This window comes from Bombyx mandarina, chromosome 16 (genome assembly GCF_030267445.1).
Source record: "Bombyx mandarina strain Sakado chromosome 16, ASM3026744v2".
Classification (NCBI taxonomy): Eukaryota; Metazoa; Arthropoda; class Insecta; order Lepidoptera; family Bombycidae; genus Bombyx; species Bombyx mandarina.
In genome coordinates, this window is record NC_143222.1 from 9,653,427 (window position 1) to 9,670,637 (window position 17,211).

The 17,211-nt window shown below is 35.8% G+C and overlaps 4 protein-coding genes across 7 annotated transcripts in view; 2 read left to right on the forward strand and 2 right to left on the reverse strand.

Annotated features, from left to right (window-relative positions):
• SppL (signal peptide peptidase-like protein) overlaps positions 1 to 6,449 on the forward strand; it is a 30,663-nt gene extending 24,214 nt beyond the window's left edge. For both annotated transcript variants that reach the window (XM_028180729.2, XM_089734037.1), the window contains 6 exons: positions 182 to 358; positions 604 to 766; positions 1,439 to 1,572; positions 3,035 to 3,150; positions 3,590 to 3,748; positions 4,082 to 6,449. In XM_028180729.2, coding sequence (XP_028036530.1) covers positions 182 to 358; positions 604 to 766; positions 1,439 to 1,572; positions 3,035 to 3,150; positions 3,590 to 3,748; positions 4,082 to 4,159 — 827 coding nt within the window. In that variant the 3' untranslated portion in view covers positions 4,160 to 6,449. The remainder of the gene's footprint in view (positions 1 to 181; positions 359 to 603; positions 767 to 1,438; positions 1,573 to 3,034; positions 3,151 to 3,589; positions 3,749 to 4,081) is intronic.
• A 344-nt stretch (positions 6,450 to 6,793) lies between these two features.
• Positions 6,794 to 7,694, reverse strand: LOC114247749 (coiled-coil domain-containing protein 86). Its single transcript, XM_028180777.2, has 2 exons — positions 7,399 to 7,694; positions 6,794 to 7,106 (listed from the first exon to the last, which is right to left on the reverse strand). Exons 1-2 carry the CDS (start codon positions 7,584 to 7,586, stop codon positions 6,806 to 6,808), a joined length of 489 nt encoding a protein of 162 aa, XP_028036578.2. The 5' UTR covers positions 7,587 to 7,694; the 3' UTR covers positions 6,794 to 6,805.
• Positions 7,695 to 8,645: 951 nt separating this feature from the next.
• On the forward strand, positions 8,646 to 11,839 carry Arpc3A (Actin-related protein 2/3 complex, subunit 3A). The gene is made up of 5 exons (XM_028180736.2): positions 8,646 to 8,894; positions 8,976 to 9,152; positions 9,260 to 9,455; positions 10,251 to 10,312; positions 10,477 to 11,839. Exons 1-5 carry the CDS (start codon positions 8,889 to 8,891, stop codon positions 10,570 to 10,572), a joined length of 537 nt encoding a protein of 178 aa, XP_028036537.1. The 5' UTR covers positions 8,646 to 8,888; the 3' UTR covers positions 10,573 to 11,839.
• Positions 10,792 to 14,893, reverse strand: Arc42 (Activator-recruited cofactor subunit 42). 3 transcript variants are annotated; one of them, XM_028180801.2, is made up of 5 exons: positions 14,756 to 14,893; positions 13,706 to 14,089; positions 12,733 to 13,148; positions 12,152 to 12,394; positions 10,792 to 11,684 (listed from the first exon to the last, which is right to left on the reverse strand). In XM_028180801.2, the coding sequence occupies exons 2-5, from the start codon at positions 14,022 to 14,024 to the stop codon at positions 11,538 to 11,540; spliced, it is 1,125 nt and encodes a 374-aa protein (XP_028036602.2). In that variant the 5' UTR covers positions 14,025 to 14,089; positions 14,756 to 14,893; the 3' UTR covers positions 10,792 to 11,537. The 3 variants fall into 3 exon arrangements, with proteins under 3 accessions (XP_028036602.2, XP_089590162.1, XP_028036601.2); XM_089734036.1 differs by lacking the exon at positions 14,756 to 14,893 and adding an exon at positions 14,680 to 14,727; XM_028180800.2 differs by lacking the exon at positions 14,756 to 14,893 and adding an exon at positions 14,311 to 14,709.
• Positions 14,894 to 17,211: the final 2,318 nt, after the last annotated feature.

The following is a 17,211-nucleotide window of genomic DNA, read 5'->3' on the forward strand; positions in this document are numbered from 1 at the left end:
AATAATAATTCTTCTACTCATCTCTGTCAGATAAATATTTAAATATATTTTCATTTTTTAGTTGAATTTTATATGAAGCGTGTTTTTTCGTTTTTAAACTATTATTTATTAAATAACAATTTATTTTATGTTGACTTTGTAGTATGTGTGGTGAGATGTGTGGTGCGCGTGCGTGTTCCAGTAATAGCGTGCGCGGCGCTGGCGTTCCTGCTGACGCCGCTGTGCCAGTACGTGGCGGGCGCGGGGCGCGGCGCCGTGCTGTGCGGCCGCTACTCCGCGCCCGAGCTCGCCGCCGCGCTGTCCGCCGCCGCCATCGTCGCCGTGTGGGTCTGCACCGGACACTGGCTGCTCATGGACGGTACGCCCACGAATTGTTTGAGATGCTTTTGAAGTTTTTTTTATTTTTTATTGCTTAGATGGGTGGACGAGCTCACAGCCCACCTGGTGTTAAGTGGTTACTGGAGCCCATAGACATCTACGACGTAAATGCGCCACCCACCTTGAGATATAAGTTCTAAGTTCTTCAGTAGGTAAGTTCTTAGTTATCAGGTCATAAAATTCCTTTTTAAAAATTAATCACACGTAGCGTCCCTCTGTCGACAGCCATGGGCATGGGTCTGTGCGTGACGTTCATCGCCCTCATCCGTCTGCCGTCGCTGAAGGTCTCCACACTGCTGCTGACCGGGCTCCTGCTGTACGACGTCTTCTGGGTCTTCTTCTCCTCCTATATCTTCACTACCAACGTCATGGTGAAAGTTGCTACTCGGTAAGAATGCACTGATATATTTAATTTGAAATTAAACTCTAAAACTAGATACGCATAATAATAATTCGACGCTTGAAAGGCAAACGTGACTAAGCGACAATAACTGCTTTGTACATTAATGATAGGCAATAAACATATTCGATGCGCAAAAAATATATATTTCTAGGTCTATTAAAATCATTTCAATCCTACAGCTAGATTCGTTAAAATAGAATGTTTTTCAGGTACTTCAACTTTAAATTAGTCTTCTGTAAACATCACGCATTGTCGCTTAGTTACGTTTGCCTTTCAAGCGTCGAATTATTATAGGGTACATAATGCATTTTTCCATTTCGTCTTTTCGTATTAAAAGTGTACAATTTCTAAAAGTATTCGAAATTGAAATACCTGAAAAAAAATTATATTTTAACGAATCTAGCTGTAGGATTGAAATTATTTAATAGACCTAGAAATATATATTTTTGCGCATCGAATATGGCCTATCATTTATGTACAAAGCAGTTATTGTCGCTTAGTCACGTTTGCCTTTCAAGCGTCAACTTATATATGGTCTTTTGCCACGTACCATCCGGCTATGGAATGAGCTCCCCTCCACGGTGTTTCCCGAGCGCAATGACATGTCCTTCTTCGAACGAGGCTTGTAGAGAGTATTAAGCTATTATTATGCTTCAGGCCGGCTGAGAACCCGATGAACGTGGTGGCGCGGCGGCTGCAGCTGGGCGGGATGCGGGACGCGCCCAAGCTGTCCCTGCCCGCCAAGCTCGTGTTCCCCTCCATGCACCACCAGGGACACTTCTCCATGCTCGGTCAGTCGACATATTACTTTGTACACTATACCTAGCTTAGCAGAATCTACTACCGGATCGGAAACGCGACCCACTGAGAAGATCCGGCGAGAAACCCAGTCGGCTTTTTAAGATGATCCCATCGTCTCAGTTGTACAGTTCATCCATACTACCTGGAGCCACTGCGTTCATCCACATTACTCCTACTTAACGGTAGGCAGCGGCTTGGGTCTGCCCCTGGCATTGCTGACGTCGATGAGCGACGGTAACCACTCACCATCAGATGGGCCGTATGCTCGTCTGCCTACAAGGGCAATAAAAAAAAAACACGACACCTAAACTTATCAAGTTTTAATGAAAACATTTATAATTTCCTGGCCGTGACTACCGCTACCTCCCTTGAGACATGAGATCGCAATCTCAGTTTTATTATGTACTAGCGGCCCGCTCCGGCTTCGCTCGGGTCTTTAGCAAAAATTTTAGGTAATTTTTTATACCTTGGATTACATTATTAGAGTTTAGTAAGGATCCGTGATTTTTGTTAAAAAATAATATAGCCTATGTCACTAGGGGACAGTGTAGCTTGCAAACAGTGAAAGAATTTTTCAAATCGGTTCAGTAGTTTCGGAGCCTATTCAATACAAACAAATCTTTCCTCTTTATAATATTAGTATAGAAGAGCTGTCCCAATCATCGAACCGGAATTCGAAAACGTGACGCAGCAAAAATATACGATACAGAAATACCGACCTGTGCGGTCTCAGATCAAACTCCCAATAAAAACAATATAGACAAACTGCAAAAACAACTAAATATATTTAAATATTCTATATATATTAGGTATTATTATTATTTTGTCCTTGTAGGCAGACGAATATACGGCCCATCTGATGGTGAGTAATTACCGTCGCCCATGGACGTCAGCAGTGCCAGCGGCAGAGCTAAGCCTCTGCCTACTAGTACTACGAAAAATATACGATTAGTGATATTTTATTTATAAACTCGAAACGACAGAATAATATTCAGTTCTGATTCAGATGATAACAAGTACAAGTGAGTACAAGATATCCGAATTAAAGTAATAATTTGCCTTGATAATGTTTACGTTTCGTGACAGCTCGATTATTTTTATTATTGACTAGCTGACCCGGTAGACTTCGTAGTGCCTCAATCGATAAATAAAAGACCTAAACTTTTGTATAAAATAAACTTAAAACAAACAAAAGGAATCCGTCCGACGGGGGACACATCAAAGGAAAAACAAAATTGTTATTTTTATTTAATTTCATTCATATTTATTTATCTTTTAAACCTTCTCTGAACTTCCACAAATCAGTCAAGACCAAAATTAACCAAATCGGTCCAGCCGTTCTCGAGTTTTAGCGAGACTAACGAACAACAATTCATTTTTATATATATAGATAGATTATTTCAGTATTGTTGCGAAATATTATTGTAACAGTAATAAATTTTATATCTGTAGGTCTGGGTGATATCGTGATGCCGGGACTATTGCTTTGCTTCGTGTTGCGATACGATGCTTACAAGAAGGCGACTCTAGTATGCCAAATGGGACAAGTGCCAGGGCCTCGTTCTATGGTAATACTTTTGTCTATAGTTTTACATAGTACATATTAACAATGGATAGTAAAATTAATACTATTGTGAATTAATAGACGTTTAGTAGTTAATTAGCGTTTAAATTGGTACCTTTTTTTATTGCTTAGTTGGGTGGACGAGTTCACATCCCATCTGGTGTTAAGTGCTTACTGGAGCCCATAGATATCTACAACGTAAATGCGTCACTTACCTTGAGATATAAGTTCTAACGTCTCAGTATAGTTACAACGGCTGCTCCATCATTCAAAACGCTACGCGTTACTGCTTCACGGCAGAAATAGGCAGGGCGGTCGTACCTACCCGTGCGGACTCACAAGAGGTCCTACCACCAGTAAACTGCGTGGGTTTTGACCCCTGTGGTCATATGTCTCATCGCCGTAAAGGAGGGTATCCTGTTATTTATGTTGGACTGTTGCAGGGTTCGAGACTGACGTACTTCCACTGCTCGTTGCTGGGTTACTTCCTGGGTCTGCTGACGGCCACCGTGTCGGCGGAGGTGTTCAAGGCGGCGCAGCCCGCGCTACTCTACCTCGTGCCCTTCACGCTGCTGCCTCTACTTACGATGGCATATGTTAAGGTAATTTGTTGCCATTATGTCTATGACTAGATATTTTGCACACTAGAAAAAAATTCAGACCTGTGTTGCCTGAGTAATGTTTTTGCGAAAAACCTTATATGCTAATCATTATTCACTCACTACATAGCAACTCGAGGAAATGAGACGCTCGCTCCTTGATTTTTTATTTTTAATAATATTAATATTACTGCCACTGTCTTGCCTGTTTTTATAATGAAGTGGTCAAGGGAGGAGTAAGCTAGCGACAATTTAATGCAATTAAGATTTCGGCTTGTTATCTAAAAGAGAACAATGAGACTTCCGATTTGAATAACCTATTTGTTTAAATTACAGGGCGATTTAAGAAGAATGTGGAGCGAACCGTTCATAGCTCCGCCTAATGGCAAGGGAGGCGGCGACTTCGACGTGTGACTGTCCCCTCGCCGCCTCGTCCCGCGCCGCCCCCCGCCCCCGCTACGTGTGCTTGTGCCGTCAGCGACTAGCGAGCCATCAACGGTTCCACTGTCCCACTGTATTGCGAAACTGCAGTGCAAGTCACAAATTAAACGGGGTCTAATCGTACAGGCACAGTGTAGTTGTTCACGTGAATCGGTGTGCATTAGTAAATAAAGACATACGTTTTACGTTCTAAGTTTATACGATACGCTTTTGTTTCGATTTATGAATACAAACGGAAGTTACGTGTGACAGGGTAACTTTGCGCACTTTATTGACAGTATTGCGGTATTAGGAATTATTGTAAACCATCATTTACCGTGCATTCGTGTTGGTAGTTTTCCAATTACAGAGCATAATGCGACTCAGTGACGCACAATGCCGAATTATGCTGAAGCTTAATTGTAACGTGAATTAGTTTTCAAATGCATCAGCAGAGTGCGCTAAGTTAGCACAGTTTTAATTAACATTGATTATTTCTAAGAAACTACGACGAAACGAAAGCCTTACAATTTTTTTTAACATTAAATAATATTACTACGATAATATAAACAAATTTTGATCAATGCCAACTTAAAGAAAAAACACTTGTCAATTTTCTGTCACTGAGTCGGTATCGATTGCACGCATCACGCGAGAGCAGTACTTTTGAGAGTGCTCGATTGTGCAAAGCGTTGCTGTAGTTGGAACATTCAACGTTGAGCATTATGCCGCCTAATGCGCTCTAGTGCTGTAATTGGAAAACTACGATTGTTCATTTTTAACACCGAGTGCGTATTAAAAAAAATCGATTTCAGTGATAACATTTTAACATTACTCGAATACTCGTACTAGAACAAAGCATTTCTTTGTTGATTTTTTCTATTTACATTTTTATAATGTATTTTATTGGATGCGTAACCTTTTTTCAGTGTTATGATCTGATTAATTAACAATTGAGAGTGAAACAAAAAAAATTACATTGGCGTAACTAGGAATATCTGATAATTTGATGAAATCACAAAACGTTTCAATAAAAATAAATGAAACAAAAATGTCTTATTCTGCTTAATCATACTAACTCGATTGTAGTTGTATATAAAGAAGGAAATTATGGAAATAAAAAAAAAATATTCTTATGAGTTTTGTTTTATATTATTGTCTATACAAAACAAACTTATTATTAGTGAATCTAAATAGATATATATATATATATATTTAGATTCCTTATATATATATATATATATATAAGGAAAACAGACTTTGTATACATTTCATTGAAGTTTCGTAAGATTATTGGTTCTTTAGTTGCAGTTTTAATTTTAATGTGACTTGTTGCGCCAAATTGTCTATTTAAATGTAAAATCCGCCTATTTGTTCTTCAGCTAGGTTTCGGTTTTTACAGAGTAGTAAAATGAACAATCATAGTACTAAGTCTTTGAATCTCATTTTATGCTTACAATTTTTTACGATTTTCTCTCACAATTTTTACCTTTGTAATTAGATGTAAATCATATCTTTACTTTCAATGTAATCAAAAGTTTGTTGTCACTGCCTTAGACTGATGTTTTCAATGAAGATTTTTTCTATTTGTTGAGAAGAAGTATTATAGACAAAACTGTTAGTCTAAAAAATATATAGATTTTAAGCTATGTACTAGCTATTGTTGTTATTATTATAACAACACTACTGTTGTTGTAAATTAATTGAATTTAAAAAAAAAAAAACGGTTAAGATGCTACATTCTAAAAGATATATTTGCATTGTGTGATTTCATTTTCAATGAGTTTTTGACTATTTTTTTAGTAATTTTTTTATAGTTTCTTTATAAGTGTAAGTTTTGCGTAAAACTAATAAGTAACGTTATTTCTACAAGAGTGATTTTATTGAGGCTTCTGGAAAGTAAAACAACTGATATCTTATGATGATTTTACATGATTTTTAGGCTTTTCTTTCTTATGAAGTTTTTATCTGGTTATTTGTACTTTCTTGATTCGATTTAAAATACAGTCATATTGGTGATTTTATAGATATTTAAATGAAGTGTTTTGTTTCCTATAATGTACATAAAGTTTTAAAGTTTAAGATTGATGTCCTCCTGTAATTGTCATCACAATATTTGTCATTACTCATCTGTCATCCCAAGTGTTGAACATTGTTGTAAATATTTAACATTCACATAAATCATTTCCTATACAAAAACCGGGAATGCGTCTAATATTTTTATACGTATCTGTAGAATATATTTGAAGTTATGAATACTTAATAAAAATATTAGATGGAATTATTTTTTGGTGTTTCATTTGATTTTTTGATTCCGTAATATCAAAAATGGAACCGTTGCTATTATGGCAGGCTGTCTGTTGACAGTTGAAAACATTGAGCTTATTATTCTGATTAGTAACAGTGGTATGATGAAATTTATTAAAATATAAGTTCCAGATTAATATAAGAAGTAAAAAACAAAAGCTGCATTTAAAAAATTATTTTCTTATTGTAACAGAGGGTTGGTTGCACAGGTCATCTGATGGGTAGTGGTCACCAATGCTAACGGAAATCAGCAATGTCAGAAGCATTAGTCACCTTCACAGCCTACTACTAAATATAAGTTTAGATAATGAAACAAGAAAATTTGTTGTATATTTATTTACTACTTTCAACTTCTTTATTAGTGTCTCGTTTCTCAATAAATCTAAGTTGTTTCTTTCTCATTCTCTTAAGTTTTGTCGTGTTTGTTATTACTTGCACTACTTCTGATTTCTTTCTGTTCTCCTCTGCCTTTTTCAAATTCTGACGCCGCCTTTCTTTACGGCTAAGTTCTTTTTCTTTCAATTGTTCAAGAGCTTGCTTAGATAACTCCTTAGTTCGCTTGAGTTCCAATCTCAATGCCGTTTTCTTGGAAAACTCTTGTTTGAGACCTTTTGTTTTATTAATGGTCGAGAATCTAAAACATGCATTATATTAGAATGTAAAAGTGGTAATGTTGTCTAATGTATTGATTTTTTACATTTTCAAAACTAAACATTAAATCTTGAAGTCAAAAATAGTTAAATTTTACCACAATTGGCACAATGACTATGCCTAGCAATACCCATATGTATTTTAAAAAAAACAAATGGAGAGGCCTATGCTAGACAGCGGCCAATGGAGAGGCTGAGATGATGATGATAATGATAAAATCTAATTGTGTAATGTGTAATATTATACTCATAAAATCATGTAAATTAATGGCTTACTTTTCTTTTTCAGACTTCCAGAACCTGCCAGATTTTGGGATACCTCTGATTGTGTTCCCCTTCTCCTGCTTTCTTTTTTCGCTTAGAACGGGCGCATTATTTGCTATTGTGACCTCTTTGTATTTATCCCGAGACTTTGTAATATCTGTGACAATTGAAGACACCTTCGCCTGCGTTTCATCAGCCATTACGATTTTTGTTAGTATTTTTGTTTAATTTGTTGTTCGTATTTTCAATGTATACAGTTTAAAACTAACCTCACACTTCCATATGACTATGACACATTTCTCAAATAATGTGTATAATCTATGGCAGTAACAACATTTTTCGAACTAAATAAGTGAAGGTATCAATTCATGCAATGTAATTTTTTGTATAATATTCTGTTTTGTAATATTCTGTTTAAAATGGTGGTTATCTACTGAAACTTTTTCAGTAGGTTTTTTGGAAAATCCCGAAAAGCTACGTTCAGTCGCTTTGTTTCATTATCCCTCACTTGAGTCCTTTCGCAGATGTTAAGTGATTGATAAGCGACAATTGTAGTAAATAAAAATAGAATATTAAATAAATTGAAGTTGTCGTGGCTTAACATATTTTAGAACTGAGACGCAGAACCCTGTGTGAGTTCGTTTTTGCTGGACGTGGCTTTTGCGTTCTTCTTAAAAGTCCGATGTTTCGTAATGTGTGGTACATAAATAAATAGACAACAGCACTTTTCGAATATCGTTTTTGTTGCTCTTTCGATTACATTGAAGTCATCATTTTGGTGTCGAAAAGCAAAGAGGAAAGCTTATGAAACACAGTGGCTCTTCATTGTATAGCTTTGAGCTCATTATAAATATTAACTATAATATCTATGATTGAGTGTGTGGGTGACTCACATGTATTTATTTATTTATTAGTATATATTATCTATCTGTGCTGCGCCTTTTCTAGTTATTGCTTTTTGTTTTGTGTACCTGCTTGTGTTGCTTGGACTATCATATATTTCTTGTTACTTTCTCCTTCTTTCTATATTTTGTGTTCGTCTTAAATAAAAACTTTCTTTGTGACCTTTTGTGTTTGCAAAGACATTAAATTACAACCTAAGACGACTAAAAGTGTATTGTCTATGCTCTGAACAAAAATTCCCGGTACGATTTAATTATTTTAATTCGCGTTATACGTTTCCCTCGCTTTGTTGACAAAATGTAAAATACTTGACACTGGCCAAATGCACGAATGGTGCCGAGCCAAAATTAAGAAGAAGAAGAAGAACTCAAAGTGACAATGACAAATTACACAAAACAGACGTCAAAGAATATGCTCCTGCCTTGTTTAAAATACTAGTTCAGTGATTCATATTTAGTTAAAAAAGATAATACATAGCTTTATATCAATTTAAATTAAAACTTATCATTTAGTTTTTACTCATTTCACTTTTTAGATTGTTTCACGTTTAGGATAATTTTTTTAAAGAAGACAACAAAGGAGCTCACTCAAGCGATAAAATGCCTGTACGAATTTAATATACTAAATTAAATCTGTTCAGTTTAATTTACTAATTGCAAGTATTTAACAAGTTCAATATTTTATAGGCCTACCATTCAACGTTAACTGACTACAGTCAAACAGTTGGGAATCTTGCAATCTTACCACTTCGAACTTCGTTCAGAGGCCCCGCCCCAACGAGCTCCGATATTGAGTTGGATATAATAGATGAAGCGCTGAACTATTTTAAAGCAAATGTATTTTTTAGATTTTATGAAATAAAGGTACGTTATTTATTAGTTGTCTGATATTTAAAAAAAAGTTACAATAAAATTTATGTTATTAAAATATATTCGAGCTATAAGAGACTAATGTAATTGATTTATTGCAGTCTGATGCTGACAGAGTTTTAATTTATCTAACATTGTATGTATCGGAATGTCTGAAAAGACTGCAGAAGTGTTCCAGCAAAAATCAAGGTCAACAAGAGATGTACATGTTGGCTATATCCAAGTTTGACATTCCTGGGGAACCAGGTTTCCCGCTCAACTCCGTATATGCCAGGCCTACCAGTCAGCAAGAATCTGGTAAATCTGAAAAATATATATCGACGCTTGAAAGGCAAACGTGACTAAGCGACAATAACTGCTTTGTACATAAATGATAGGCAATAGTCATATTCGATGCACAAAAAAAATATATTTCTAGGTCTATTAAAATCATTTCAATCCTACAGCTATTAGCTAGATTCTACTAAAGGTAGATTCGTTAAAATAAATTTTGTTTTCAGGTATTTCAACTTTAAATTAGTCTACTGTAAAGTTCACGCATTGTCGCTTAGTCACGTTTGCCTTTCAAGCGTCGATATTTTTTTAATTGTGTAATTATGTTTCATTAGGCAATTACTGAAGTAATTTTAAAATAGTACAAATGTGAGAAAATAATATACAAATGACACTTAAAATATGTATAATAAAGTGATGAATCAGTTTATTTTGATTAAGCCTAAGTTATTTATTCCTTTAAGCAATTAATTATATTTGAGCAATAAAAATTCAAGATTACAAACTAAAAATAATAACTAGAATATATGAGCTTAGGTAGATCTACTATCAAATCCTAATCTTGTTTCAATAATCATGCTTTCAAGTTTGAAGGGAGCCTTTGCAGGATAAGGTATGACATAAAGCTCATCACTCAAGATGGGCGACTACATTCATGTTGTGTTATACATTTGATGGTATAAGATATAGTAACCACTTTATACTAAAAGTGTCATGAACCTATGCACAGTAATTAAAAAAAAAACTTATTTTTGGTTCTGGAGATTAGGTTGTGAGAATTATCTTTGGGGTGTTTTTAAGCTTACCTTTTGGTTACAGATTTAATGAGGCAGTATTTACAACAATTGAGACATGAGACTGGGACAAGAGTGTGCGAGAAAGTATGTTATTTTATTTTTTTTTTCTATAAATCAACTTGTTTGGTTCAAAAGGAATAGAGACTTTAAAACTAAGTTTAAACATAGGAATATTTTTTTGTTCATGCTTGTCTCACAGAAATATGAAATGAAGTTTCAAAGTAGGTATTAATATCTTTTGTTATCAGGTATTTGCCACTGAAGATGGAAAACCAAGCAAGTGGTGGCTCTGCTTTTCCAGAAGGAAATTCATGGATAAATCTTTGTCTGGCCCTGGACAGTAAATAGTATTTTTAAGAACTGCATTTATACTATCGTAATGTTTAATTTCTTTTAGTAAAATTAATAAATATTTATCTTAAAGCTGTTTTATTAAATAAAGCTTGTATCAATTTTGTCAATAGGTTGTTTGCAGTTTGTAAAATATCACACATTATTATGAATAATATGCACTCAATTTTTTTATGCATATAGATCATGCCACCATTTCAAAAATGAAACAATTTGTTAATACATATAAAAATGTAATTTATTTTAATACTCAAGTGTATAATGCTGATGTAAATGATAATAAATATGTGATCAAAGTTTCCATTTAAATATAAATGACATTTATAAAAAACATTATAAACTAAAAAATTGATATTGTAAGATATGTTGGTATCTGATAATAAGCCTTATAAAATATTATTATACTATCTATGGTTAGAGTACTTTGAGATACTTATCAATTATCTATTTTTGAATAATAACTATTGATATTTATTTACTTGAAAATTCAGAATTTGAACTATGAGTTTTATACAATATTGATAAGATGCACTCAAGATTAATATTTCGAGATCTATTTCAATAAGTAAGTTCATAGATATTTGCAAAATATTAGACGAATATTAGATAAAACAGGAACACAAAACTAATTTTACAAAGTTAATTGTTGCATTTTCTGAAATTTTCTTTAAACAGTTTTATATGTCTATTAGACTGTTCTTTTCCCAAAAATTAAAGAACGTCATCTAGCGAATCCAATTAGTGCTACTTTCGATCTTATGTATTTTATCTAACGTTTTTGAGTATTACTATGGATGGATATCTACCATCACCGTACTTGTTTAAAGGGTCTTGCCTTACAGCTTAAATGAACGATCAGCCTTTATATAATACAATTGAGATTTCGATCTCATATTTCAAGGTAGGTGATGGCATTCACGTTGATCTCGGATTAATGTAGTCCATAAGGGCAATGTTTCTAATTCAGTCCGTATTCCTTGATCAGTTGTCCTGCTATAACCAGTCTTTGTATTTCGCTGGTGCCCTCGTAAATCTCAGTAATGCGAGCGTCGCGGTAATGTCGTTCTGCTGGCATATCTGATACATAACCCATTCCTCCAAGAATCTGAAATATAAAATTTTCATATAATAAGTAATCCACTATGCTGTCTTCGGGCTTTAATTACTAATTTACTAGAGATCTATGCAAAAAACAGTTGGCTGTAAGCTTGTCTATTCATTTAATACTTAAAAAATACTATAATAAATTTTTGTATCATATTTGCTGTTGTATTTTAATGATGACGACAATGCTATAACCATAAATCAAAATATCAAAATTTATAAATATCAAAGTTATTCACATAGCAGTGAAGTCTGGTCACGCTTGGCTGTGACTTTGGCTAATCATATGAGTACATGAATTAAAAAAAAAAAATGTTTTAATCAATCCTTTTGTTGTCATTATATTATTAATGTAATGAATACCTTAGATTCTCAAGACTCCCTGTGATCAAGGACTTGAATTTAGTGCTGATTATTCTATTTGAAAGTAGACTATATTTGGGAGTACCCTATTTTAATATTATTCACCTGGATACATTGGTGTGATAAAAACGTAGCAGCCTCTGATGCAGCCAACTTAGCCATTGCTGCCTCCTTAGTGTAGGCATTTTTGTTGTCCTTCAGCCAGGCCGCTCGCCATGTGAGCAAGCGTGCAGATTCAAGACGGAGCGCCATTTCAGCTAATTTATTTTGAATAGCTTGCAATTTCAATATTGGTTTGCCAAAAGCAATACGTTTCGAAGCATATTCTATTGCCACATCCAGCGAAGCCTAAAAAAACGAAGATCTTATTATGAAAATCCTAAAACATTTTAGTAATTGGTTTATAGATTATGGCCACATATGAGATAACAACAGGTATTCTCACCGATGACTATCAAGACTGAAAATCTTTAACAAGGACTGTAAACAGAAAATGAACTAATCAGTCACTAACACATCAGTAAATAAAGTAATTAAAATTGTACCACAATCAATACTTCAGATATTATAATATTTTTTATTTATTTACTTTAGATAAATTTAAAATTATCAAAATGTAAATTTAGCTAGGTCAATATTTATAGCTTTACTAACCATTTATCAATAAAATTATCTAAATTTATTACCTGAGCTATACCTAAAGCTTGTGAAGCAATACCAATTCTCCCCGCATCTAGAGTCATCATAGCTATCTTGAATCCAAACCCCGGTTCACCCAGGATGTTCTCTTTGGGAATTTCACAGTCTTCATATATCAGGGAGCAAGTTGAACTCCCCCTTATACCTAGTTTATCTTCTTTTTTCCCTAATTCAAGACCCTTTATAGGTTTTGGAACTACAAATGCTGAAATACCTTTATGTTTTAAACTCTTATCAGTTGTAGCAAAAACTACTGATGCTTTGCTCTCGTATCCATTGGTAATCCAACATTTAGTTCCATTCAGAATCCACTTGTCACCCGCATCTTTTGCTGTAGTGGAGGCGGCTCCTGCATCTGATCCATTACCGGGTTCTGATAGAGCAAAGCAGCCCACAGGATCACCTAGATAAAAAATATTTTTATTGAGGTCAACATAATATGTACTCCTCTAACAATAAGTTGAAAACTTCAGGCTCGAGGGAGGAATTTTAGTTCTATTTTCTGTATTATATGTACGATTGGCAGTGCTCTAAGGAAATATTTGTGATGATTCAGCAATTCACCATGACAGAGTTGAGCCATACTACTTGGCACTAATCTGTTCACCTAAAGTGCATTTATAGACATCTTCATCACATACAATCCAGGTCTGACAAGCCTTTCTTAAAACTAGTTTTTGCAAAGAGTACTCAGTGGTAGCCATTGACTAGGCTCTGACTAGCCAATGATGATGCCCACGGACAACATTATTGACTAGGCTCTGACTAGTCAATGGTAATGCCCACGGGCAACATTAAGCACTAACTAACAGTTGGGCCATATGTTATCAGCCTGCAACAGCAATTCAATAATAATCATAGTTTGATGCACAGTTCCTTTTATTTCAGTTTTTACCCTCATAGTGTTCACAGGTATCATTTATGTTAATATTGGATGACAATAAATGTAATAAAACTTACCAGTACAAAAAGGAGTTACAAACTGTTCTTTTTGTTTGTCAGTGCCCCAATGAGACAGCGGTCCAAGATATAAGGAGTTATTCACTGACATTATGACACCAGCTGAAGCACAACCTCTGGATATCTCTTCGAGAGCTATAGCGTATGCTAAATAGTCTAAGCCTGCACCTCCCCATTTTTCCGGTACCGCTATAGCCATTAAGCCTAGTTCTCCTAATTTTTTAATTGCTTCTCCGGGATATAAATGATCTCGATCGTATTTAGCAGCATTGGGCTTAAGTTCGCCTTCCGCAAAATCACGGCATGTTTTTTGCAACATCTGATAATCTTCAGATAATGCTGATAAAGAAGCGATGCATCTTGTATGTCTAGTGACTGATTGACCTAGAAAAAACGCATTTAAATGTACCTATTTCCTTAATTAAATGTAACATACACATTAGCATAACTGTAGTGTAACTCTACTGAGACATTAGAACTCATATCTCAAGGTGGGTGGCGGCATTTACGTTGTAGATGTCTATGGGCTCCAGTAACCACTTAACATAAGGTGGGCCGTGAGCTCGTCCACCCATCTAAGCAATAATAAAAAAAACGTAGCTTACCTAGAGCTTGAATGGTTTTAGAGAAAGGCATAAACATTGTGATAATTTATCAGTTATTGTTTTTTATACCTAAATTTTAAATGAGCATTTATATTTTCAAATAACAAAACACATGTAAAATAGGTAATTATTTCAGAACTTTGAACTTTTACCTAACGAGTGTAACGAGCATAGATCAAACTTTTAATCTGATCAGGCACAGATTTTATGATTAGAGATATCAATTGGTCGGGCAAAGGCAACATAGTTGATACCTACTTTTGACTCTTGATGATAAAACAAAAACTAAAATGAAATGGTATGAAATTAATGATATTATGAAGTGAACATAAATAAAATAGACAAATACTAAACGGGCCAGCCACTTACGAGGCAAATACTCGGTCAATTAAAACCTGCCTTAGAGAATACATTAAATACTAAAACTTCAGGATTATTGACGTACCCTGTACATGTCGATGTTTAAATAAACAACGCAATTATTATGCAAGTCATCTTTAAAGTTAATTGTAAATCTTAAAAATTGCACAACATTTACAATTTAAAACAATGCAATGCAAAACAGTTAATGAGAGGTAATAGCGTTACATCTATTCGGTGTGGTCTTATTTAATTTAATTTCTGTTCGTTCGTAGAATTATGAATAAGGTATAATATATAGGTAATTAATACATATAATAAATTCGTAACTGGTCGCTGTCTGTACATGGAAGATATTTCAAGAAAACTATTATAGGCGGCTTTATGAACGCAATAGAACCCAAAATAATAATTTTTAGAATTTTTGTCTGTTCTTCTGTGCGTTTGTGCACGGTAATCTCAAAAACAGCTTGTCCGATTTAGATGTGATTTTCACTAAATTATTGTGGTAAGCTTTACCTAATATTTAGTGTTTGTTTCATGTCAATAGGTTCCTAAATAAAAAAGTGATGCCAATTTAAAGAATCACGTAGCTGGGCGTTTGTAGATTGTTTACCCCTGCGCGGCCGCGCGGGTATAAAAAGCGCGCAAGCCCATCGTTGCGAGACCACTTCGATAAAGCGGCACGACACGAGAACCCTCTCATCGTGGCCGCCGGTAACTACATTCCCGATCCTGCGGACAGAATGGAAAGCAGTCGACGTCGCCCAAAACACGTCATCTCGGATCCTCCCGATCCACTAACGGTGCTTTTAGGTACTTCAAGCACCGGTCACCGTTCTCGTCGAACCCGTCGCTTGCGACGAAGGGCTCGACGAGTAAATTAACTCTCAGACACAGCCCACTGAGTTTCTCGCCGGATCTTCTCAGTGGGTCGCGTTTCCGATCCGGTGGTAGATTCTGCGAAGCACGGCTCTTGCTAGGGTTCGTGTTAGCAACATCGTCAGGTTTGAGCCCCGTGAGCTCACCTACTAAAGTTAGGGTTACGCTGACATAGCCTCTCAAGGCTATCAGCTTAGGTAGGAAAAAAAAAAAAAAAAAAAAACGTTGCGAGTTCGCTGAACCTGTCGCTTGCGACGAAGGGCTCAACGAATAAATTAGGCCGTAGACACAGCCCACTGAGTTTCTCGCCGGATCTTCTCAGTGGGGCGCGTTTCCGATCCGGTGGTAGATTCTGCAAAGCACTGCCCTTGCTAGGGCCAGTGCTAACAACACTCCGGCTTGAGCTCCGTGAGCACACCTACACGTCAAGGAGAAGCTGAAATAGCCTCTCAACTACTCTCAAGGCTATCAGCATAGGTAGGCAAAAAAGCGCCGCTGCCTACAGCATTCAATTATTCGCAGCGAACGCACGCATCCCAGAAGCGCCGTCATAACAGTTAATTAAGCTGTAATAAAGTTATACTGTGTAATAATAAGTACGTGTTTACCAAACAATGATGTGTTAGTAGGTACTACTTATTGTAAGAATGCCCCGAAAAAGATTCATCTTCTCTCAGTGCAGCAGGAATGCTAAAAGGATGAGATTAGTTCGATCACATGAATCTGAAGAAGATCATGAGGCAAGACTCACTACATCTCAGGAACGTCAGGCGAGTTTCGTGTTACCGAAATTTCGGCTCAGCGAGAATCTCGATTGAGTTCACATCGTTCTCGAATGATGGCCACTTGAATTACGGAAAACAGCGTGAGGCACGTTTTTCCATTGATCGTGAATCTCATACACTATCGCTCGAGTCTGAGACCTTTACTGATAGGAAAATCCGTCTGAGCTCTCAGAGAGTTCGAATAGCAAAAGTCCGGTCTCAGGAGACACTTGAAGAACGAGAAGCATGACTCACTGCCGATCGCGTTTCCAGTGAGCCTATGTTTCGCGATGATAATAAATAAGATCAGACGCTAAAAGTTGTGGTTGTAGATGTGTTAACTGTTTTTCACACGGTCAGCTTTATGTAGCTCTGTCACATGTTAGCAATTCTAGCAACCCTGTATCCTTTGGTCCTCGATGGCTATAGGTCTAATGTCGTGTATAGAGAAGCATTTGCGGTAGGCAGCGGCTTGGCTCTGCCTCTGGCATTGCTGAAATCTATGGGCGACGGTAACCACTCACCATCAGGTGGGACGTATGCTCGTCTGTCTACAAGGGCAATAAAAAAAAAATAGCATTACTTTAAATAAGATTTTTCTATATACCCAAATGACGGTGTTTATAAACCAAAAGACATGTCCAAAAACTGCTACCCAAAGTCACTATTCCATGCGGATGATTTCGCGGGCACAGCTAGTTATGAATCATATAATTATGCAATAGGATCGAATAAATTAATATAAAGTTAATACTTTTTTAAATTTTGATTAATTTTTTATTACCCTCGTAGGTATACGAGTACACGGCCCACCTGATGGTGAGTGGTTACCGTCACCCATGGACTTCAGCAAGTCAGGGGTAGAATCAAGCCGCTGCCTACAAATTATTAAATA

Bases quoted from the DNA above. Each gene is read 5' to 3' on its own strand.
- Arpc3A (XM_028180736.2), top strand. The intron at 9,153-9,259 runs GTACGTTATTTA...GATTTATTGCAG, and splicing joins TTAGATTTTATGAAATAAAG to TCTGATGCTGACAGAGTTTT. The intron at 10,313-10,476 runs GTATGTTATTTT...TTTTGTTATCAG, and splicing joins GGACAAGAGTGTGCGAGAAA to GTATTTGCCACTGAAGATGG.
- Arc42 (XM_028180800.2), bottom strand. From the start codon at position 14,347: ATGTTTATGCCTTTCTCTAAAACCATTCAAGCTCTAG. The intron at 13,149-13,705 runs GTAAGTTTTATT...TTTTTTATCTAG, and splicing joins TGTAACTCCTTTTTGTACTG to GTGATCCTGTGGGCTGCTTT. The intron at 11,685-12,151 runs GTGAATAATATT...TTTATATTTCAG, and splicing joins TATCACACCAATGTATCCAG to ATTCTTGGAGGAATGGGTTA.
- LOC114247749 (XM_028180777.2), bottom strand. From the start codon at position 7,586: ATGGCTGATGAAACGCAGGCGAAGGTGTCTTCAATTGTCACAGATATT. The intron at 7,107-7,398 runs GTAAGCCATTAA...TGCATGTTTTAG, and splicing joins TGGAAGTCTGAAAAAGAAAA to ATTCTCGACCATTAATAAAA.